The sequence below is a fragment of the Lissotriton helveticus genome, chromosome 2_2 (genome assembly GCF_964261635.1).
Source record: "Lissotriton helveticus chromosome 2_2, aLisHel1.1, whole genome shotgun sequence".
In the NCBI taxonomy this organism is placed as follows: domain Eukaryota; kingdom Metazoa; phylum Chordata; class Amphibia; order Caudata; family Salamandridae; genus Lissotriton; species Lissotriton helveticus.
Window position 1 is genome coordinate 508,245,671 of NC_136060.1, and position 24,760 is coordinate 508,270,430.

At 48.6% G+C, this 24,760-nt stretch overlaps 1 protein-coding gene across 1 annotated transcript in view; it reads left to right on the forward strand.

Annotated features, from left to right (window-relative positions):
- Positions 1-24,760, forward strand: part of MOGS (mannosyl-oligosaccharide glucosidase) — a 61,939-nt gene that overhangs the window by 20,337 nt on the left and 16,842 nt on the right. The window contains exon 3 of the mRNA XM_078678793.1: positions 14,746-14,966. Coding sequence (XP_078534919.1) covers positions 14,746-14,966 — 221 coding nt within the window. The remainder of the gene's footprint in view (positions 1-14,745; positions 14,967-24,760) is intronic.

A 24,760-nucleotide genomic window follows, 5' to 3' on the forward strand; every position in this document is an offset into this window, starting at 1 on the left:
TAATTTTTGTCAATGGCCTAAAATTATTAGGGTCGGCAGGATTCCATGTCTGTTTTTTTAAGATGGGATGGACTTGACCAGTGGAGGCAGTCTGGTAAGGAACCTTGAGATAAGGAAGCATTGATTATGTTGATCCAACTGGGGATGATACACTGGTGGCGTAACGGAAGGCATTTGGATGGGATCATTGTAATGGTTATTAGGATTAATGGACAATTTGGTTGTAGCAATGTCCTTGTGGACAGATTGCTTGAAATCAGACCATTGTTGTTCGTTATTTGACTTTGGAAATGGAGGCTGTAGTGGTTCAGGATGGAGAATATGCGAGTAGGAGAGAGCATCAGCCGCTGGCAAGAGTTCGATTTCCAGGATGTTGGCTTTGGATGAGAAAAAGGAGAATTCCTCACAGCTTATTTGGGCTCCAGCTGATTCAGGTTTTAGCAAGCCTGTTCTATTGATGTTTTATCAACTCAAAGAGTTTACGCGGTCTGTTTTTGGCATCGTAAAGTTCAGTACTAAAGAAATCTTTTTTTGATCTGAGAATGCTTTAGTTGTAAGCGGATCTGGTCTTTCTTAGAAGATGTAAATGGGGTGATGCCTCAATTTCCTTTCAGCGAGTCTGAGGGTTCTCCTTTCATCGTTTAGCGACCCATTGAACCATGGAGTTTTATCTTGATCATGAATTGTTTTCATTTTTACAGGAGCAATGAAGCTAATGATGTTACTAATTGTAGAGTTATTGTGATGAGTGAGATCATTCACATTACCCATATTGTCCGGTGGGTGAAGCTCCCTCTCACAGCTTGCAATTAGAGTTACATTGTTTACATTTTTGGTATCCCGTACCCAATGTTTATTTTTGAGTGGTTGCGAGATTTTGTTCTTTTTTATGAACGTTATTTGAAAGATTATGATGTGGTGGTCCGACCAACCACATTGATCAATTGAGCTAGTTTTACCAACATTGTCTCTGGAGATGATCCAATCTAAGGTAGCACCTTTTGTATAAGTAGGTAGAGAGCAGGCTGGTGTGAAGGATGGGTCTTCCGGGAAATCCTTAAGGATATTGATTACATTGTCTTTAGTCATATATTCTTTGGTGACTTTAATTTATAATGGGATGACTAAAGACATCCCATTATAAATTAAAGTCACCAAAGAATATATCATTAGAATGAAGAGACAAATTAGTTGTTGTGATCTCCATTAAATGGTCCTTAAACTGAGCGTTCCTGCCAGGGGGATGGTAAAATGTGTGAAGTTTGCAGTTTAGATTGGCTTTATGGGTATGGATAGAGACTGTGGTTAGGGTTGGGTGGTTGCCGTTGGTCAGCGCCGGGTCTTCCTGATGGAGTATCTTTGCGCTTTAGAAATTGATTGATTGACTTGTATATGGGAAGGCAGGAGTATTGTTTGAGACAGTGAGGACATCTAGATTTGAATACTGACTGGGAATGAATACTTGCTCTCTCAGCCAGTGGCACACGAATATTTTGACATCCATAAATTAGATGCTAGGTGCCCTGATACATTGGTATTCTCACCCCCAAGGAAACCATGCATGTCTTACTGAGCATTGTCTGTTCCCAGGTCTTCCATGTGGGCTCTGTCCGCTGTCCTATCTCCTGAGCAACGTGTCTGCTGCTTGGTGTCTTGAGCGCTATGTCTGCTTCTAGTTCTTCTGAGGTCAATGTCATCTACTGAGAGTTCTCCTAAGTTCAATGTCTGCTGACAGGTCCCCTAAGGTTAGTGTTGGCTGCAAGGTGTCTTAAGCTTAATGTCTGACGCCAGGTCTCCTGAAAATCATATATGCTTCCAGGTATCCTGCGTGTCATATTTGCTGCTATGTCTCCTGAAAGCTATGTCTGCTGCTAGGGCTCCTGAAAGCCATGTTTACTGGGTACTCAGGCAGGTCTCCTTGGCCCAGGCCTCCTTCCTGGTATCTTTTGGTCATGCCTGCTTCCAGGTCTCCTTGGGCCATACCTGCTCCAGGCCTCCTTGGACCCTGCTTGCTTCCTGTTCTCCTTGCGCCATGCCTGCTACCAGTTCTCCTTGGGCCATGCCTGCTACCAGTTCTCTTTGGGCCATGCCTGCTGCCAGTTCTCCTTGGGCCATGCCTGCTGCCAGTTCTTCTTGGGCCATGCCTGATTCTGGGTCTCCTTGGTCCATGCCTGCTGCCAGGTCACCTTGTGACATGCCTGCTTCTAGGTCTCATTGGGTCATGCCTGCTTCTAGATCTCCTTGGTCCATGCCTGCTGCCAGGTCACCTTGTGACATGCCTGCTTCTAGGTCTCATTGGGTCATGCCTGCTTCTAGATCTCCTTGGTCCATGTCTCACGCTTCATTCCTTTAGTTCCTTGGCCCCTGGGCATCTTGTCTGCTGCCGGGTGTCCTGAGTTCAGTGTTTGTAACCAGATCTCCTTACACAGTGTCTGAGAAGACACGGCTCTCTACATGCATGCCATACTCCAGTCCGAGGAGAATTCATTTGCCGGAGGTTGTTATACCTTCCGCCTATGACCGCGAGTTCTATTGTCCATGCAGAGCTAAGCCAGCGATTTATTGATTACGGGTTGTACAGCCCCCCTCCCTGCTTTGGAGTAGCATTTGGGCTAATCCATGTGCCAAGCTTTGCAGGGACATCATCCTGGACTGTGTCGGATTGGATTATGGGCACGTAATGCCACAGTTGAGGTATATACCCAGGTCACCAAAGGCACTGGGGTTGTCTACTCTTTTTTTCTTTTCCTACAAACAAAAAAAAGAAGATAAATTGTAGGTTAAGCGATTATTTCTGAAGTTCTGTGAGGATAGTAGAAGTGTAGCTGAGACTAAGAAAAACAAGCATTTACAATGCAATGGTTTTGCCTTTGTTAAAGTTAGAGCTATTGGCATTGCTCTTGACACTCTGAAGCTCCACTCTGAAGCTCCACTCTGAAGCTCCACTCTGAAGCTCCACTCTGAAGCTCCACTCTGAAGCTCCACTCTGAAGCTCCACTCTGCACTCTGAAGCTCCACTCTGAAGCTCCACTCTGCACTCTGAAGCTCCACTCTGCACTCTGAAACTCCACTCTGCACTCTGAAGCTCCACTCTGAAGCTCCACTCTGCACTCTGAAGCTCCACTCTGAAGCTCCACTCTGCACTCTGAAGCTCCACTCTGAAGCTCCACTCTGCACTCTGAAGCTCCACTCTGAAGCTCCACTCTGCACTCTGAAGCTCCACTCTGAAGCTCCACTCTGCACTCTGAAGCTCCACTCTGAAGCTCCACTCTGAAGCTCCACTCTGAAGCTCCACTCTGCACTCTGAAGCTCCACTCTGAAGCTCCACTCTGAAGCGCCACTCTGAAGCGCCACTCTGAAGCGCCAATCGGCAGCTCCACTCTGAATCTGCAGCTCCACTCTGAATCTGCAGCTCCACTCTCCACTCTGAAGCTCCACTCTGAAGCTCCACTCTGAAGCTCCACTCTGAAGCTCCACTCTGAAGCTCCACTCTGAAGCTCCACTCTGAAGCTCCACTCTGAAGCTCCACTCTGCACTCTGAAGCTCCACTCTGCACTCTGAAGCTCCACTCTGCACTCTGAAGCTCCACTCTGCACTCTGAAGCTCCACTCTGAAGCTCCACTCTGCACTCTGAAGCTCCACTCTGCACTCTGAAGCTCCACTCTGCACTCTGAAGCTCCACTCTGAAGCTCCACTCTGCACTCTGAAGCTCCACTCTGAAGCTCCACTCTGCACTCTGAAGCTCCACTCTGAAGCTCCACTCTGCACTCTGAAGCTCCACTCTGAAGCTCCACTCTGCACTCTGAAGCTGCACTCTGAAGCTCCACTCTGCACTCTGAAGCTCCACTCTGCACTCTGAAGCTCCACTCTGCACTCTGAAGCTCCACTCTGCACTCTGAAGCTCCACTCTGAAGCTCCACTCTGCACTCTGAAGCTCCACTCTGAAGCTCCACTCTGCACTCTGAAGCTCCACTCTGAAGCTCCACTCTGCACTCTGAAGCTCCACTCTGAAGCTCCACTCTGCACTCTGAAGCTCCACTCTGAAGCTCCACTCTGAAGCTCCACTCTCCACTCTGAAGCTCCACTCTGAAGCTCCACTCTGAAGCTCCACTCTCCACTCTGAAGCTCCACTCTGAAGCTCCACTCTGAAGCTCCACTCTGCACTCTGAAGCTCCACTCTGAAGCTCCACTCTGCACTCTGAAGCTCCACTCTGAAGCTCCACTCTGCACTCTGAAGCTCCACTCTGCAGCTCCACTCTGCAGCTCCACTCTGAATCTGAAGCTCCACTCTGAAGCTCCACTCTGAAGCTCCACTCTGAAGCTCCACTCTGAAGCTCCACTCTGAAGCTCCACTCTGAAGCTCCACTCTGAAGCTCCACTCTGCACTCTGAAGCTCCACTCTGAAGCTCCACTCTGAAGCTCCACTCTGAAGCTCCACTCTGAAGCTCCACTCTGAAGCTCCACTCTGAAGCTCCACTCTGAAGCTCCACTCTGAAGCTCCACTCTGAAGCTCCACTCTGAAGCTCCACTCTGAAGCTCCACTCTGCACTCTGAAGCTCCACCCTGCACTCTGAAGCTCCACTCTGAAGCTCCACTCTGCACTCTGAAGCTCCACTCTGAAGCTCCACTCTGCACTCTGAAGCTCCACTCTGAAGCTCCACTCTGCACTCTGAAGCTCCACTCTGAAGCTCCACTCTGCACTCTGAAGCTCCACTCTGAAGCTCCACTCTGCACTCTGAAGCTCCACTCTGAAGCTCCACTCTGCACTCTGCAGCTCCACTCTGCACTCTGAAGCTCCACTCTGCACTCTGAAGCTCCACTCTGCAGCTCCACTCTGCACTCTGAAGCTCCACTCTGCACTCTGAAGCTCCACTCTGCACTCTGAAGCTCCACTCTGAAGCTCCACTCTGAAGCTCCACTCTGCAGCTCCACTCTGCAGCTCCACTCTGCAGCTCCACTCTGCAGCTCCACTCTGCAGCTCCACTCTGCAGCTCCACTCTGAATCTGCACTCTGAAGCTCCACTCTGAAGCTCCACTCTGAAGCTCCACTCTGAAGCTCCACTCTGAAGCTCCACTCTGAAGCTCCACTCTGCACTCTGAAGCTCCACTCTGCACTCTGAAGCTCCACTCTGCACTCTGAAGCTCCACTCTGCACTCTGAAGCTCCACTCTGCACTCTGAAGCTCCACTCTGAAGCTCCACTCTGCACTCTGAAGCTCCACTCTGCACTCTGAAGCTCCACTCTGAAGCTCCACTCTGCACTCTGAAGCTCCACTCTGCACTCTGAAGCTCCACTCTGAAGCTCCACTCTGCACTCTGAAGCTCCACTCTGAAGCTCCACTCTGCACTCTGAAGCTCCACTCTGAAGCTCCACTCTGCACTCTGAAGCTCCACTCTGAAGCTCCACTCTGAAGCTCCACTCTGAAGCTCCACTCTGAAGCTCCACTCTGAAGCTCCACTCTGAAGCTCCACTCTGCACTCTGAAGCTCCACTCTGAAGCTCCACTCTGAAGCTCCACTCTGCACTCTGAAGCTCCACTCTGAAGCTCCACTCTGCACTCTGAAGCTCCACTCTGAAGCTCCACTCTGCACTCTGAAGCTCCACTCTGAAGCTCCACTCTGCACTCTGAAGCTCCACTCTGAAGCTCCACTCTGCACTCTGAAGCTCCACTCTGAAGCTCCACTCTGCACTCTGAAGCTCCACTCTGAAGCTCCACTCTGCACTCTGAAGCTCCACTCTGAAGCTCCACTCTGCACTCTGAAGCTCCACTCTGCACTCTGAAGCTCCACTCTGAAGCTCCACTCTGCACTCTGAAGCTCCACTCTGAAGCTCCACTCTGAAGCTCCACTCTGAAGCTCCACTCTGCACTCTGAAGCTCCACTCTGAAGCTCCACTCTGAAGCTCCACTCTGCACTCTGAAGCTCCACTCTGAAGCTCCACTCTGAAGCTCCACTCTGCACTCTGAAGCTCCACTCTGAAGCTCCACTCTGCACTCTGAAGCTCCACTCTGAAGCTCCACTCTGAAGCTCCACTCTGCAGCTCCACTCTGCAGCTCCACTCTGAATCTGAAGCTCCACTCTGAAGCTCCACTCTGAAGCTCCACTCTGAAGCTCCACTCTGAAGCTCCACTCTGAAGCTCCACTCTGAAGCTCCACTCTGAAGCTCCACTCTGCACTCTGAAGCTCCACTCTGCACTCTGAAGCTCCACTCTGCACTCTGAAGCTCCACTCTGAAGCTCCACTCTGAAGCTCCACTCTGCACTCTGAAGCTCCACTCTGAAGCTCCACTCTGCACTCTGAAGCTCCACTCTGAAGCTCGACTCTGCACTCTGAAGCTCCACTCTGAAGCTCCACTCTGCACTCTGAAGCTCCACTCTGAAGCTCCACTCTGCACTCTGAAGCTCCACTCTGAAGCTCCACTCTGAAGCTCCACTCTGAAGCTCCACTCTGAAGCTCCACTCTGAAGCTCCACTCTGCACTCTGAAGCTCCACTCTGAAGCTCCACTCTGAAGCTCCACTCTGAAGCTCCACTCTGAAGCTCCACTCTGAAGCTCCACTCTGCACTCTGAAGCTCCACTCTGAAGCTCCACTCTGCACTCTGAAGCTCCACTCTGAAGCTCCACTCTGCACTCTGAAGCTCCACTCTGAAGCTCCACTCTGCAGCTCCACTCTGCACTCTGAAGCTCCACTCTGAAGCTCCACTCTGCACTCTGAAGCTCCACTCTGAAGCTCCACTCTGCACTCTGAAGCTCCACTCTGAAGCTCCACTCTGCACTCTGAAGCTCCACTCTGAAGCTCCACTCTGCACTCTGAAGCTCCACTCTGAAGCTCAACTCTGCACTCTGAAGCTCCACTTTGAAGCTCCACTCTGAAGCTCCACTCTGAAGCTCCACTCTGAAGCTCCACTCTGAAGCTCCACTCTGAAGCTCCACTCTGCACTCTGAAGCTCCACTCTGAAGCTCCACTCTGAAGCTCCACTCTGAAGCTCCACTCTGAAGCTCCACTCTGCACTCTGAAGCTCCACTCTGAAGCTCCACTCTGCACTCTGAAGCTCCACTCTGAAGCTCCACTCTGCACTCTGAAGCTCCACTCTGAAGCTCCACTCTGCACTCTGAAGCTCCACTCTGAAGCTCCACTCTGCACTCTGAAGCTCCACTCTGAAGCTCCACTCTGCACTCTGAAGCTCCACTCTGAAGCTCCACTCTGAAGCTCCACTCTGCACTCTGAAGCTCCACTCTGAAGCTCCACTCTGCACTCTGAAGCTCCACTCTGAAGCTCCACTCTGAAGCTCCACTCTGCACTCTGAAGCTCCACTCTGAAGCTCCACTCTGCACTCTGAAGCTCCACTCTGAAGCTCCACTCTGCACTCTGAAGCTCCACTTTGAAGCTCCACTCTGAAGCTCCACTCTGAAGCTCCACTCTGAAGCTCCACTCTGAAGCTCCACTCTGAAGCTCCACTCTGCACTCTGAAGCTCCACTCTGAAGCTCCACTCTGAAGCTCCACTCTGCACTCTGAAGCTCCACTCTGAAGCTCCACTCTGCACTCTGAAGCTCCACTCTGAAGCTCCACTCTGCACTCTGAAGCTCCACTCTGAAGCTCCACTCTGCACTCTGAAGCTCCACTCTGAAGCTCCACTCTGCACTCTGAAGCTCCACTCTGAAGCTCCACTCTGCACTCTGAAGCTCCACTCTGCACTCTGAAGCTCCACTCTGAAGCTCCACTCTGAAGCTCCACTCTGAAGCTCCACTCTGAAGCTCCACTCTGAAGCTCCACTCTGCACTCTGAAGCTCCACTCTGAAGCTCCACTCTGAAGCTCCACTCTGCACTCTGAAGCTCCACTTTGAAGCTCCACTCTGAAGCTCCACTTTGAAGCTCCACTCTGAAGCTCCACTCTGAAGCTCCACTCTGAAGCTCCACTCTGAAGCTCCACTCTGAAGCTCCACTCTGAAGCTCCACTCTGCACTCTGAAGCTCCACTCTGAAGCTCCACTCTGAAGCTCCACTCTGCACTCTGAAGCTCCACTCTGAAGCTCCACTCTGCACTCTGAAGCTCCACTTTGAAGCTCCACTCTGAAGCTCCACTCTGAAGCTCCACTCTGCACTCTGAAGCTCCACTCTGAAGCTCCACTCTGAAGCTCCACTCTGCACTCTGAAGCTCCACTCTGAAGCTCCACTCTGCACTCTGAAGCTCCACTTTGAAGCTCCACTCTGAAGCTCCACTTTGAAGCTCCACTTTGAAGCTCCACTCTGAAGCTCCACTCTGAAGCTCCACTCTGAAGCTCCACTCTGAAGCTCCACTCTGCACTCTGAAGCTCCACTCTGAAGCTCCACTCTGAAGCTCCACTCTGCACTCTGAAGCTCCACTCTGAAGCTCCACTCTGCACTCTGAAGCTCCACTCTGAAGCTCCACTCTGCACTCTGAAGCTCCACTCTGAAGCTCCACTCTGCACTCTGAAGCTCCACTCTGAAGCTCCACTCTGCACTCTGAAGCTCCACTCTGAAGCTCCACTCTGCACTCTGAAGCTCCACTCTGAAGCTCCACTCTGGCTGAACATAACAGTCTGCAGTTTCACACGTTACATTTGTGTTAGCTGCATTACGTCATAATTTATTGTCAAAGGCTGGTTCAAATATGTTCTTTCAATGTTTCAAGCTGTTTTCAAGCGTTCACGCTTTAGTCAGCCCACTACCGAGCAGACTGACCCGGACCCAGCCCAGTCCATCCAGGGCTTTCAGTGGCATTACAGTGTCTCACCGGAAGGCGGGCATCAGAGAGAAGCGGGAGGGGGCGGGAAAGGGGGAGGAGAGAGCTGACGACGGCCGGCCGGAGCACGAAGGCGGGCACCAGGAAACAAGCGGGAGGGGGAGCAAGGGAGGTGCCGGCAATGCCGGAACAGAATCGGGGGCGTTCCTGGCGTCGCGTGACGTCGGCAAAAGCCAAAGAATGTCGGGAACGCCCCCGTGTCTGGTCCGGCATTGACGGACAGGCCCCTCGTCCAATGGCAAGGCTCCATTTACGGAGCCAGCCAATGAATGAGGAGGGCCGACCCAAAGCACACTACAATTCTCATCAGGTTTTCGCCTGCGCGAAAAAGATGCGCAGAGCGCATCTTTTTGGCGAGGCAAAACCTAACAAGCATTTACAATGCAATGGTTTTGCCTTTGTTAAAGTTAGAGCTATTGGCATTGCTCTTGACATTATTTTTATTTATGTTTTTTTTAACATAAATAAATGGCATTGTCATTTACAATGCCACTAGCTTTATCTATCGCAAATGACACACAAACACACACAGAGCCCCCCCACACACACCCCCACACAGAGCCCCTCACACACAGCCACTTAGAGCGCCCCACACACACAGAGCCCCCCACACACACGGCTACACAGAGCCCCCCACACACACAGCCACACAAAGCTTCCTACACACACAGCCACACAGAGCCCTCCACACACACCCACACAGCACAAGCAGGCAACAGGGGGACACGGAGGCACAAGCAGGCAACAGGGGCACACAGAGGCACAAGCAGGCAACAGGGGCACACAGAGGCACAAGCAGGCAACAGGGGCACGAAAACGGAGGCACAAGCAGACATGGGTCTCACCGAGCCTCTGCATACTAACTCACAGTTTGAGTTCAAACCCTCACACATTTTCTCAACCTAGCTGTAGAGAACAAAGCTCAAGTGTTAGTAATTGTTTTCCAGTTCATGGACAGGACACTCACTGATCTGCCACTGTGCTCCCTGGCTTCCGATCTGCTAAAACCCACAGCTTTTATAGATGGTGGTAGTGGGAGGAAAGGAATGAGTTCACTGTCTCACATATCCAGGCCAGAGTACAAAGTGTGATCAGACTCTCTCACATTTCCAAGGTTGTGCTTGGGAAAGAATAGGTAACGAGAAACTAGTGTGAGAATTGTACACATCGTAGGGACAATATGGGACCTAAGCTTATTATTACTGTGTAAGAAAACCAGCATTAATCATTCAACCAAACGTGGATTCTAGCCAGGCATAGTACAAATAGTATTGATTATCTAAACTTGTGTTAATGATATAATTATAAACAACTGCGTATGTTAATAATGTATGTCACAGTCAATCGTAAACATCATACCTGATTTACGGTTACTGAATGATGTAGATCAGGGTTCTAACAAAGTCGGTCCTGGAGGGCCGGATCCATGCCAGATTTTTAAGATAACTACATTTTTTCTGAATGGGGATATGAAAAAAATCTGCCATTGATCTGGGCCTCCAGGACCGACTTTGGAGAACGCTAGTGTAGATGAATCTTCCTGGGACCTTGTCTAGGCACTCAACAGGTGTTCCTGGTCAATCATGACCCTGGGCACTAAGTACAGGTTTAACTACCCGACTCTGCCCTAGAGCACTACATTTGGTCTGTCCCCTCTCTGCCACCTGTCAGGCAACCTCCCACTCGCAGCTCTGATCTCGCGGCATGGGAGCACTTTACACCGAACATAAAAGGGGATGGCACAGTTAACACGGACCCGGCGGTCAGAAACAGAGCGAACCACAGAACTGATCATTAAAAACAAGATTGCGGAGAGAGGGAACAAAAGAGGAGGGCAGAACACCCGGAGTGTTGCGGGCAGTGAGAGTCTGAGTAAAGTGTTTGGAGAGGAGAAAGTGTGGTAGCAGCAGAGGGAGGGAACGTGAGTGACAGAACAGGGAGGCACGAAAGGAGAGAGTAGAGAACGGGTGAACAGAGGGGATGAGGGGAAAGGAATGCAGGAGGAGCTAAGGGGGGGGGGAATACATCTGCAAAGGCCTAAAGAGGGGCAGGAAGGGGTGGAGTGCGAGAGAGAAAGGAGCGACTGGGGATCAGGACATTGGAAGCTGCAGTGAATAAGAGGTGGGAGGGTAAGTGGGTGACAGTAGAAGCGAGAGCTGCAGGTGGGTAGAGTAGGGAGGTAAGGGAGAAGGTGAAACGGAAACGGAGACCAGCAGACCCCCGAGGCCCGGCTCGTGTCTGCACGTACATGCCGGTGCAGGGAACTCCCCGGACAGGGCTCCACCTCTCAGGCCTCCAGAGTGCCAGTAAAGTGCCAGTCTCACTATGGAGACAGCCTGCAATGACTGATGCTTTGTAAGGATTCTCTTAGGTGATACAAACCAATGGCAGCTGTTGGAAGAGACCACGTGTGTATCCTCATCCAAAATGGCCGATCGTCGTCTTTCACGATAGAAAACTGCAGCTCTATTGGCTCTATTGTTTTTAATGCAACAATTTAATTGGACTTCAGACTTCTGTTCAACCCTGTTGAACCTGCGTCTAGGGCACTTTTCCTTCCCTGCACCAGGGCCCGGACACAACGGCTATGCTACTGGTGCTACCTACGTTTTTACATGCTCGATTCCTGGCAGGGGCGACTTCGCGATTATGGCTCCAAAGTTGACATACCAAACGCTAGTAAGTTATTAAATAACAACACAGCCGCTTATGTGCCCCGCTGTGAAACAGCTGCGCCCCAGGAGCAGGCTCTTATAAAACACGTTGTGATTAAATCAACCGTGGTGTACGTATTCATTGCTTGCGGAATCTAACAAATAACCGTGTGTAGTTGCAGTAGTGCACTCAATGTACCCCATTGCCCGTTTTTGAACCCATGTTATCTAATGAAGCGCTCAAACCTCCCTTCCTCCTCCTGCAGCCATCATCATACTACAGCTCCCCCGTAGCCTAGTACAGTACAGTGTGCACCTACTTCACTCTTTGAAGCTCTTCTTGCAGTCCTTTCTTTGCCCTCGATGCCCCCCCTGCTGCTCCACTGCATACGCCAGTGACAGTGCTGCGCTCGTGCCCTCACCCCACCCAAGGGAAAGGTGGCAGCACTTTTATTGCGCGGCTGGACATTGCCACCAACTCAACCAGTGACTCAATGTGATTCAACTTGCAACATCTACATATCAATGCTACCAATCGTCCAGGTCACAAGACAGACAAAGGCCCTCCAGACGTTGTCACTCCAAATATGTGCACAACGTCATTACACACTCTTTCACTTCTTTCTTTCAGGGCAGAAGCTCCCATATACTTTCTGACATATAGGCTCTCCTCTAGTAATCTCAACTTGAGGTGTAAAAATGCGGCACCCAAAGCTAGCACTACAGCAATCGCCTTTTTTTTACTTTTTACGCTGTGCCTTTAAAACAGCGAGGTGGCTGAGTAAATTTAAAGCACACCACCCGCATATGAACGGACGCACATGTGCTTTGGGCAGTGTGCCTCGTCGTGCGTGCTCCAGAGGTTGCCAAGTGTGCACACAGCTCATTGTGTGCTGCCAGCCATGTGCTCTGTTGTTCATGCGTTCGGCTCTCATAGGAGGGGGCAGTGCTGCTGCAGGCGCCGACCGAACACACGAGGCGAGAAAAACACGTAAATGCCAGAAACTTTTCCTGCCCTCCTCCAGCTCGCTGAGACAAAGGCTTTCGTTTCTCCCCTTGGCTCTGGGTGTGAATCCGGAGCTTTTTGTTCGGGTTTGTCAGCCACTGGTGCTTGACAAAGGTGGTGGGGGTCACCCACCCACAAAGTGGTGGGAGGTAGAAAAAAAAGGCTCTTTTCAAAATCAGTCCTTGTGTAATTGGAAACCCCTTTGATTCTTTTCCCAAAGCAGCGGCAAATTTCTGTTTTTCATTCATTCATTTACATTGGAAGCTGCAGTGAATAAGAGGTGGGAGGGTAAGTGGGTGACAGTAGAAGCGAGAGCTGCAGGTGGGTAGAGTAGGGAGGTAAGGGAGAAGGTGAAACGGAAACGGAGACCAGCAGACCCCCGAGGCCCGGCTCGTGTCTGCACGTACATGCCGGTGCAGGGAACTCCCCGGACAGGGCTCCACCTCTCAGGCCTCCAGAGCAGCAGCCGGGAGCCCGGCCGGAGACGAGGAAGGCGGGGAGGACATGACGAGTGAAGGTAGGAGACAGGGGGAGAGAGGTTGGGGCAGGAAGGCAGGGGAAGAGAGGAGGGGAAAAAAAAATACAAAAAAACAAATCGACTCACCTGCACCTTGCGACGGCGGCACTTCTCCGGTCTCCCTCTTCGGCATGGGAGACCGGCAACGTCGAAAATCTCTCTGGCACTTCTCCGGTCTCCCTCTTCGGCATGGGAGACCGGCAACGTCGACGGCGGCGGTTCCCTCCAGGCCACGGGAGCCCCGCGGGCGCCGCCATACTGCTTGCCGTCTTCCTTCTTCCCCCGGGCTGCGGGGGGCGGGCACTTCCGGCCGGCCGCGCTAGGATTGGCCGGCCGGCCAGTCACGGGGCGGGAAACGGGGGAGAAGAGACGCAGTAGTGCCGGCAATGCCGGACCAGACTCGGGGGCGTTCCCGGCGTCGCGTGACGTCGGCAAAAGGCAAAGAATGTCAGGAACGCCCCCGTGTCTGGTCCGGCATTGACGGACAGGCCCCTCGTCCAATGGCAAGGCTCCGTTTACGGAGCCAGCCAATCAATGACGAGGGCCGACCCAAAGCACCCTACAGTTCTCAACAGGATTTCGCCTGCGCGAAAAGCTGCGCAGAGCGCAGCTTTCGCTAGGCAAAACCTAAAAAGCAGAGTGCTTTCTTTTTACCGATCATTTGCTTTCTCACTTGAATTAACGCACTGGGAGCGATCATTGTTATTTTGTTTGAGATCCTGTACTGTATGGCGGCTTTTGTGTTTTGCACCATCGTATGCCACAACGGGGAGTACTGCTCCACCCTGTCCCTGCGACAGCACTTCGGAACAATCTCTGCTACAGTATACGTTTTTTTTACCTATTTTAATCATGCACGTAGGCACTTTCTTAAACGTCTGCTAAAAACCCTGGCCATGGGAGGTGTAGAGAGGCTTTCTATCACCTACACTTGTTGAGCACCCGGGCATTTGCTTTAGTGTATGTTGTTTTTTAAAGGCTGCGATTAGATCCAAGAGAACAGTGGAGGGCTAAAACCACCCCTAGGTTTCGGAAAGCGCTTTTTCATTACTGCTGTTTGGTCACCTTTTCATCATTATGTATGTTGGAATCTTAGAGTTTTTATGACCTATGAATTTAACAATCACATAGACATCAGGGAGTTCATTTTATTGACAGCTGTTTATTGCTGAGAGAGGAACTCTACTGTTTTAATTGTGTATGCATTGATTATCTTAATCTCGATTTTCATTTGTTTTATTCTGTTTTTATTTGTCTTTTATGGCTGCATCAGCCGAGTAAAGAGCTTTTGAACTTGAACCAGAATAAGCAGTAATACAATTACTGAAGGCAAAAAGTTTAACTAGTCTACTCAATTAGGGTTTATTATAGAGCCATTTGTAATATCATATCAAAAAGAGGTTACGAAAACTTGTCATATTCATTGAGAAAAAACGAATTTGGCACTTAGAGAAAGAAAAAGTAGCAATGTGCTGTGTGTTTGTAGTGCTCACACAATGAAGGGAAGGGAAACTCAATATATAGGTAGAGATGTGTATGTACAGTGGGAATCCAACAGACACCAGGTGAAAGTATGGGTTCATGTTTTTTGAGCAAATATTGTATTAGTTGTTGCCCCCTTTGTTCTCCTCTTCTGCTTTTCTGTAACCACTTCTCTGTATTCCCCGCTCCCTCCATCCCTCAAAATCCCACCTTATTGTTTTTTTGTCTGACTCGCTTTCTTCCTCCCTGAATCTCACCCCTTTTGAGTGGCCATCTTTCTTCTCTCACCCTCCTGTCTGTCTCTGTTTGGGTCCATCCCCGCAGGTCTCATGTGGATGCAGCAGCGAGAGATGGACGTCAGCCTGCGGCACACCTGTGAGCAGGGCGACCGGCTGCCCCGCTACGGATGGCTCATGCACGATGGGGTCAATTTTGGGATCCAGGAGATCCAAGACTTTGGCTTTGCACTGAGGACAGACTTTGTGAAGAGGGTTGGAGGTCAGCACGGAGGGGACTGGAGCTGGCGAATCACTGGCACACAACAGGTAACAGAGCCTCTGGCTGTAGGAGAGAGATGGTAACACAACCGGGCAGGACACAAGTCCTATAAAACGGTCATCCGGTACGCTAAATACTTATATGTGTGTCAGAGTTTCCATAGGATGAGCGTTTTTTGTTTTGCTAATAACTTTAGCACTTTTTGATGAATCTGCACAAAACTTTACAGTACACAAAAAAGGCCATTCAACTTGGCTCCTTTATTGATCCTTTCAATGGGGACCAAGAAAAGGGGGTCCGCAAACATTGATTTTCCATGTTCATTGCAATAGAAACTTTGCTTTCCAATTCCGGAAAAAATGGCTGAATGGTATTACACTAAAAAAGTTAGAACTTAACTCAGAAAGCATACTTTCTGTGAATTTTTTTGTTATAAACCCATTCACCTGTATTTGAGAAATTAGCGTTTAAAAAGGGACCTGGGATGGGCATGAAGGGGTTACAAAGTTAGGTGTATCTTGACCGTGGGTGTTCAGATAGTCTCCAATTGGCCATTTTTTAGGGAATAGTTAATCCTGATTGGCCGGCCACGACATGAACAATGTTTAATGACAGCCATTACACGACGCAGGTACACAGTCCCCATTGAAATGCATTGTAGTGAATGACAGGTTTTGAGGGTCCCAAAAGGAGCATATATAAAGCGCGATATCATATTTTAGTCACAGTATTATTCATTTGGTGGTGTTTGCTAATTTTAAGGAATTCTGGTGAACTCTCAAGGCGATTTTACCCTTTAAAAAATGCAGATCGACCCTCTGCTGGGACTTTATTAATCATGTTTTAGAGAAAACTGTTTTCTCTCATGATTTTCTCTTGGAGGTTTTGGAAGATGCGCCAGTAGCTAAAATGAGAGGATATTTTTTTGTAAGTTCACACTATCTTCCTCAGCCTTGTTTGAATAAATTCTGACATACTGAGTAAAACATGTACTTCCAGCAGCAGCCTTTCAGCTGATCCCTAGTGTTCTACTGCAGCATCCAGCTGTGTTATTTTACAAATATGTTTGATTTTTTATTGTTTATTATATCTAAGCTTGTCAAAAGATTACAAATAAACAAGTCTTGAGATCTTGAGCACAATACAGCATAATTCTGAATACATATGTTACACAACAAACTAGTACAAGTGGGTTGAAATGTCGGGGACACAGCCAAGAACAAAGTGAAATTCTTGCCCCAACGTACGTGTGTGTGTGTGTGTGTGTCTGTCTGTCTGTTTGTCTGTCTGTCTGTCTGTGTCTGTGTCTTGGTTACGGTACTTCAATATACCCTTCTTGTATTTTGTATTTTGCGGTATTTGTAATGCGCATCAATCGTCCCAAGGTACATCACAGCACTAGGACAGATTAGAGTATACTGCAGTTTGATCAATGGTGGGATCAGCGTCTAGGAAACAGGATGGTTTTCAGTTTTTTTCTGAACAGATGGTAGTTGTCTGTTAGGCAAACGTCGAGTGGCAGGCCATTCCAGAGGACCGCGGCTGATTTGGAAAAGGACTGGTCGCCCATTCTGACCTTGGTTGTACGTTTGACTGAGTCAAGGGCTTGGTGGCATGATCTCAGGTTATGCGAGGGGATGTGGAAGTGTAATTTATCTTGTAGGATGTGTGGACTTTTTTTATGTAGGGTTCTATGCGCAAAACAGAGGAACTTGAAGTTAGCTCTTGGACGGACTAGTAGCCAATGTAATTCCTTCAGGCAGTAGGATGCTGAACTGTATTTTTTTTATTACATATTAGTTTGGCAGCGGCACTCTGGACCACCTGAAGTCTGGAGAGAAGATAGTCGGCCATGCCAACATAAAGGGCGTTGCAGTCATCCAGTCTGCTCATAAGCAGAGCCTGTGTGACCGTTTGTCTGCAGTTCTGTGGGATCCAGGGGAAGAGTCATCTAAAAAGTTGCAGTATAGGATAGGCTTTTCCCCACAACGTGCGTATTTGGTCCTGCATAGATAAAGTGTCATCGAAAATGATGCCCAAATCTTTTGTCGCTCGTTTGGGTTCTGGGGCAGTGCCTAGTGCCTGGGGCACCAGCTATTGTCCCAAATACCCTGGGCACCCCCAAAAAGTAGGATTTCAGATTTCCCAGCGTTTAGGTTTAGACAGTGTTGAGACATCCAACCTGCGAGTTCAGTGAGACAATTAATTAAGTTGTTCTCAGTCTTTGTCAGCCTGTCTATCAGGGGGATCACCAATTGTGTGTCATCGGAATATGAGCAGATGTCAAATCCCCATTTCCTACTAAAATCCGCCAGAGATGAAACATATGCATTAAATCTGGTGGGGCTCAGGGTAGCTCCCTGCGGGACTCCGTATTTAATGCTCTTTGAGGTGAAAGTGCAGGATCCCATATGAATTGTTTGGGTCCGATCTTTCAGAAAGGAGGCGAACCATGACAAGGCTTTGGAACTGATCCCTTTTTTATGCAGGATTTGGAGTAGTTTGGTGTGTGATACAGTGTCGAAGGCCGCAGTAAGATCCAGTAGGATCAGTGCTACGGCTCTACCTTAATCAACTAGTGATCTAATATTATCAGACACTGCCAAATAGAGTGGCTTCGGAACTATTGTTGGTTCTTAAGCCCGTCTGTGAGGAGTCAAGTAAATTGTTAGATTCAAGGAAGGTGGTAAGTTGCTTATTTACTAAACGATCCAAGACTTTAGATAAATAGGGAAGTTGAGAGATGGGGCGATAGCTGGGTCATATATTCCGAGCCCAGCTTTTTTTTAGAAGTGGGAATACCACTGTTTTCTTCCAAATGTCTGGGAATGAAGCTTGCTCCAGAGATTGGTTAAATATTTGGTTATGTTAGCACAAGTTGGTGTGTGTGAGTTACAGTACCGAACAGATCTGAAAAGAATAACCGATCCATGCAACCCTGGATTACAGACTGCGTTTTAATTTAGCAAATAGTTTTTAAGCAGTTCTCAGTTATCTCTTTGAGTTGAGGAGAGAGGCGGAGATCCCTCATATGCTTCGAGCTGTTAATGTATATCAGGGCTTTAAACAATTTATCTTATGTGGGCACCTAGCCTCATCCCAGCACACTGCAATCTGTCATTTATCAAGCTACAATACTATTGCAACAAATCTCATTACACCGAACAAGACATCCCTGACCTGCCCCAGTAGACAGATGAGCTGATCTTTGTGAATGTGATGTTCAGTCATCCTGATTATCATCGGAGTGATTCTGTGCCTGTATTTTTGGATCCCAGGGCATCCCCAAGTTAGGTGCAAGTAGTCAGCAACTGGGGCCTTACATCTTAAGCATGATGCATTTTCTCTAAAGCCGCACGTCATCAAACTATACTGTGTATGGTAAAGTCTATGCAAGACTTAAAGTGAATAATGCTCAGTCTGCTCTTAGACAATAATGTTAGACCTGGCATCTTTTGGCATTTTTCACCTGTCTTTTTTTGCTTTCTGACCTCCTGTTTGTATGGTATGTTGGGCTTCGTTTTGCTGGTTTAATGTCTCTGTGCACTTTCTCACTTCTGTTCAATGTTAAAGTGCAAGTGCTCCTACTGTAAATTGAGGTTATGGATTGGTGTTTCCATGTTTAGCTTATTTGATTTACTGCGAAGTCCCTAGTACAGTGCACTGTGTGTGCCCAGTGTCTGTAAATCAAATGCTGCTAGTTGGCCTGCAGCCCTGGTTGCACCACACACACAAGTAGGCTTTCAAAGGTGTCTCAGACCTGCCACTGCATTGTCTGCGCGCAGTTTTGACTGCCATGCCGAGCTGGCAAGTTCCCCTACTTGCCAGGCCTAACCTTGCCATTTGTTACATGCAAGGCACCCCTCGGGTATGCCGAAGGTACCCCCATGGGCAGGGCACAGTCTATGTGAAAGGTAGGACATATGCTGGTGTGTGTGACATGTCCTGATAGTGAAATACTGACAAATTCGTTTTTCACTATTGAAAGGCTATCTGTCCCATAGGCTAATATCGGGGTTACTTTGTAACATCTTACAAGTATAACTTTCCATTGGGACAAGATGGAGAAATGGAGCTAAGGCTATCTGAACTTAATAACACATCTTTTTAGGGAAATGGTTTTTAAATTGTGTGTTTGAAAATGCCACTTTTAGAAAGTAAGCATTTTCTTGTTTAACATTGTTTTGCATTTTGTTGCAGCTGTGTGCCTCTGCTGGTTTGTGTATTGACTGTCTGGTTTTGGAGTGACGGGCTGGGGGTGTGCATTCAATGTAGCCAACCACAAGGGGGCTGGAGGAGTGTCCTGCCTTTGCTGGGTGACTCATAGATGGGCTGAATAGGCCTGGCCTGCATTTAGAGTGATGAGAGGAGTATTCACTAGCAGTTGAATAGGCAGTGTTTCATCTGCACAAAGATGGCTCCACCTCCTGAAGTAAAGCCGTTCCAGAGAGGGCAGAACTGGTTTGGATTAGGCTAAGAGACCTTTGCCACAAAGAGAAAATGTGGTATGAATATTGGGGCCCTGACCCCAGGACTTTAGAACTCTTTTGGATCGAGGAATCTGCCAAGAAGCTGTGAGGAGAAACTACTACTTTGCTGTGTGCTGTGCTGTGTTGGCCTGCAGTGGCTGCTTCTGTCTTGGGCAGAGAAAGGACTGGACTAAACATTCTGCAACTTTGTTGTTTGAGTTTCTCCAAGGGCTTGAGTTAGAGCTTGCCCCCTGTTCAATAAGTCTCAGGAACAGCAAAGACTTCAAGTTCATCTGCTACCAGCACTGGGAACTGTGTGTTTTGTGCTGCAACAGAAGAAAAAGCAACCCAATGCCATCTACGACACCGCTGCCGGCTCCGTGTCCTGAAGGCCCCACACAGGGCACTTCTGCACTTCACACCGCAACCCTGGTCTCACTGACGATGCCCGACAACGGCACCGAACCGCAGCTTGCACTGCGACCTGTGGGCACTGCACTTCGCATCACCTCTCTTCAACCTGCCGCCCTGGTATCACCGACGACGATGTTTCATGCCTACATTAACACCGCCTCTTGCATCGTGGTTTGAGCGCGCCGCTCGTAAGTTACACGGCGCACAGCCTCGTCCCACACTGCAGCCTTGGCCTACCGATGCCGGTACCATCGACTCCAGTTCGCCAGCCGACAACAGCTCTTCAGCAAAGACGACTCTGCTGCCTGCACTGTCACTTGCTAGCACCATAATGAGCATCGCCCAACTTCGTACCGCAGCCCTGGTCTCACTGAGGGCACCGCACACTGCACCTCGAACCGCAGTCCTGACACCGGCGCTCCCGACTTCAACCACACGGAGTTCGATCTGCACCCCGTGTGACTTCCAGGGCCCGACGACTCCTGCAGTGACCTCCGGAACCGACGCCTACCGACACCAGCTCTTCGAAGTTCACGAGGTCACTGATGCCCTGCATTTCTAAATGTACTGTTTGCAGGACTTCCCGACACCGTAACATGCTCACGACGCCACGGTCAAGTAGAACTGTTTGAATTTATTGTTCACGACGCCATGATAGCCCCAGAAGGAGCTATCAACTTCAAGGAACTTTATTTTAAGTCCATTTTTATTGTTATTTCTAAGAACTGTATGGTGGATTGTTATTGGTCTTGTTTTACACAAATAAAATGTTGGATATTTTTCTAAAGCTGGTGTGGTGCCCTTTTGCAGTGTTTTCACTGTATTACTGTTGGTTATGTGCAAATGCTTTACACACTGCCTCTGAGATAAGCCTGACTGCTCGTGTCAAGCTTCCAAGGGAGTGAGCAGGTTTTATTTTAGCAGTGTATCCTCCTTATCCTGACTAGGAAGAAGAGTCTCTACTTGGACAGGGTAACAAACTGTCAACTAGAGACCCCTATTTCTAACAAACAGCATTCAAGTTTATGAGCAACTAAATGACTGGTCTCTTCAGGAAGCGCTTGATTCCATCCATCACAAAATGATAACATAATCTATCCCTCTGTCTGCGTGGATTTATGTAAGCTTGTGACCAAACACTTGTGGGATGTGGCAGTGAGGAGGAGAGAGAGAGTTTTAAAGTGAGGTGGTTTGAGATGGAAGGTGTTGAATGCAGCACCACATGCCTCGAGGAGTCTACAGTATAGAAAAATTATTTGCCGTGTTAATATTGATAACATCAATGCCAATGTTATACACCTGAATGTACGAGCGAAATCGCAACACTATTAACATACTCGCCCATCATGAAATCTCTGCCAACCCCGACTCAGATATAGGTGGTCAGACAGGCTCTGCAACAAAGGCCTGAGGTTACTGATTGACACTTCTCAGGTGGGGTGGCACATAGCCGGCAGATGGATGCTTAAACAGGAAACTCAGGCCCATCCCCCACAGCAAGACCACTATAGTCCAGGGAGATTGGCCCCAATAAAGCCCACATGGCCCGAGGGGTGTGGGCATTCTCAAAATATCATAAAATCAGATGCAACATGAAGTTAACACATAGCCAATCAGGACACAGCACACACAATTCTCAGAGTGATCCTTATGTCGTACATCTGGACACGTTACTCTCTGGCCCTCATTGTGTCCAAACATGGTCAAGGCCCACGTGGATTTATTATCAGGGGCCTTATTTATGACTCCACAGACAAGGGCCACGTTCTTTTACCAAGCAAGGATCACTGGGAGTACTTTTATGATACCCAAAAAATGTATAAAAACTTGCTCAGATTGTTTGTACTTTGAGACAGTCCTCAGACCCCTTTCTGTAACTGTTCTCCTGGCCGAACTGTTTAATTAAACCAACTGTTCCCGTTTTGCCAAACGCCTCTTGTCTTTTTTTTTTTAAGGTAAATTCATATTCGATCAACAGCGGGACACGTTTGTCATGGCTGCCAAAATTGTGGAGTTGATTAAAACCCTCTCCAGGGAACAAGTCACCTAGTTTTCTCGGTTTAAGATTAGTGAAGATCTGTAATGATTTCTCTTTACTGGTCGAAGTGAGCTGGGCATGGTTTATGGAAATTCTGACTAAATAGACCTGAACTCACGTTGCATGATTCCAATGTGGTATAGCAAGCAGTATTTATTACTATTGTGTGGTTGTTGCTTGATGTGTCAATAGAGCATGCAAGTGGCACAGGCCACACAGTGTCTTTCAATCACAGAGAGAGGTAGAAATGGAGGTGTGTAGGGTCAGAATTAGGCAAATTGAGCTTGGACACAGAGGAAATACATCTCCAGATCACGCAAGATTAAACCTCTTTACTGGCATGGTAAAGTGAGAATTTCCCACCTTAGCATGAGTTGCTTGCCAGCCGATGCAAACTTGACCAGTACAGACTGCATGGTCTTTCAGAATTGATGAGTAAGTATAAGCGGTATATTGCTGGAAAAATATAAAAACTTAGTAAGGATAATACATTTCAGCACCTACCTGCTAGAGAGATGGCAATGCCATCCATCTTCTAATTAGCTTTTCAAGTCTATTGATTACCATGCTATAGTTCTCACGTATACTGATTTTGGAGTCTCGAACACCCCATATCCCCAAGTATTTCATTGAGCCATCACGCCACTTGAGTAGGTACTGAAGCGGGCAAGTCTTGTCTTGAAGGAGAAGTTAGGGGGAGCACGAGGGACTTACTCAGTCTTTGCGGACCAGAGTGAAAGCCAAATGTCTTGCATTTTCTAGTAGTGGGAATAGGTTGTCTCTGGGGTTCCGGACATATACTACCATGTGTCAGAGTATAGTAACACAAGTAGTTTGTGGTTAGTGAAGTTCAGTTCGAAGTCAAAGTAGTGTTGTCAAAATCTGCACACCAGGGGTTCTGCTGCTACACAAATAAAATAAGGGGGGGGGCAGCCCTCTCTGGTTCCATGTTTTATTGTAATAGGATCAGACACTGTCCCATTAGTCCAGATGTGTGCACCGGGAGAGGTGTACAGTAATGGGATCCAATCCAAAAGACGTGGTGGGATGTCCATCCTCCGAAGCACGGAGAACAGGATTTTCAGCTCCAAAGAATCGAACACCTTGGGGCTGCATCTAGAAGGACTGTGTCCCCTGCCAGTGTGCAGTTGGCCAATAAGTGCGAACATTCATCTTAGTTTCTGAGATGTGGACCTCGCAGGAATGAATCCAGACTGGTCTGGCAGAACCAGATCAGGGAGCAGCCTAGTCGCTATTATTTTAGCCAACGTTATGGAATCTGCGTTAATGAGTGATAGTGGCCTCTGTGATTTGTACTGTTCCTGGTGGGTTTCCGGGTTTAAAAAGTGTGATTCAAGAGTGCTTCCCTCGTGGAGAGGTGAGGGAGGATTAGCTTCTTGCATGCTAATGCAGAGGCAAATTCTTTGTGGAATTATTTCAGCAGTCCATCCATGCTGGGTGACTTACTGCCAGGCAATCCCTGAATAACTGCAGTTACCTCTTTGGTGGTGAAGCGCTGCCCGCTACCCAGCCCCGCCAGGGCGACCCTATCAAGGTATTCTAGTCTTTGGAGAGTTGCTCTGTGAGGTCTTGAAGCATAGAGGACGGAATAGAATGCAGCGAATGTGTGTAGTATTCTCCACACGATGGCACAGCTGGTCATCTCCGCAATATTATGACTGGCCCACGTGGCTTTTCCCCATAAGAGCGACTTGCTGCCCACATAGGCTGGTGCTTAATTTTGTGTTCTGCTGTTTTGTATTATTCTGTGTTTGGTTTTTTTCTTTTGTTGAAGGACAGCCAACATTGAAGAATATAAAATGAGTTCCTGCTTGAGTTCTACCTTGCAGATCTCCATCTACCATTCTTTCATAAATGCCCAAAGCGTTTTTAGTCTCTCGTATTGCTTTGCAATACATGCTCCTTTCAACACTACCTTAAGAGTGTATGCACGTTGTCATCTGTGCCTATATTATGTGTTTTGATGTCCATTCTTTTTAAGGCATTCTGTGATTTCTACTTTAATCTCAACGCTAAATACTGGGTCTAACAAGGCATTGGAATGTTGTCTCTTCGTAAATGGGGAACGGCCCCCGACTGGGAAAGCAAGCTTAAGCAGCACATGTGATGCCCTCCTGCACGCACGTCCAGGTCCAAGAGCCTCCAGGCTGTCTTGATGGGCACCAAGAGGGCACATTGTAAATGTAAATGTAGTGCTTATATAGCGCACGTATCACCCCCAAAGGGGTCTCCAGGCGCTGTACACATACCGCTGTGGAACCCTTCCTGGCCTTTCCCTATGAAGTGCCCACTCCTGGGCACCGCCTAGGTGAAGCCAGGGATCCTAGCGCTGTTGGGGCCGTTGTGGAGATTAAGCAAGCTATTGCCCAGAGTTGCAGAATGGGACCCATGATTAGACTATTTATTTTTTTTATTTTTTTATTTTAGCGATTTGTATAGCGCCTGGTGACCCAAGGGCATCCCCACGCTGTAAGGAGATTGTTTATCCTGTAAGGAGAGGGAGGGAGGAGGAACAGTTATTTCGGGAATAGGTGCGTTTTCAGTTTTTTGCGAAAGGTCAGGTAGATGGCTTCCAGTCTGAGGGTGCGTGGGAGGGAATTCCATCTCACGGCCGCTTGTACTGAGAATCGTCGGCCTCCGGTGCGGGTCCTTTTGAATTTGGGGACGTTGGCCAGGTGCTCACTGTCTGAACGGAGGGATATGGATGCTTTGTAGGGGGTGACCAGGCTGCTGAGGATAGTAGGGCCAGATCCGTTGATAAGTTTGTGTGTTGTACACATGGCTTTGAATTCCACCCTTTGGCGAACAGGGAGCCAGTGCAAGGCCTTGAGGGCTGGTTTACTGACACTCTCGAAGGAAGGTTCGTGAGCAGACGGGCCGCAGCGTTCTGTGTCCGCTG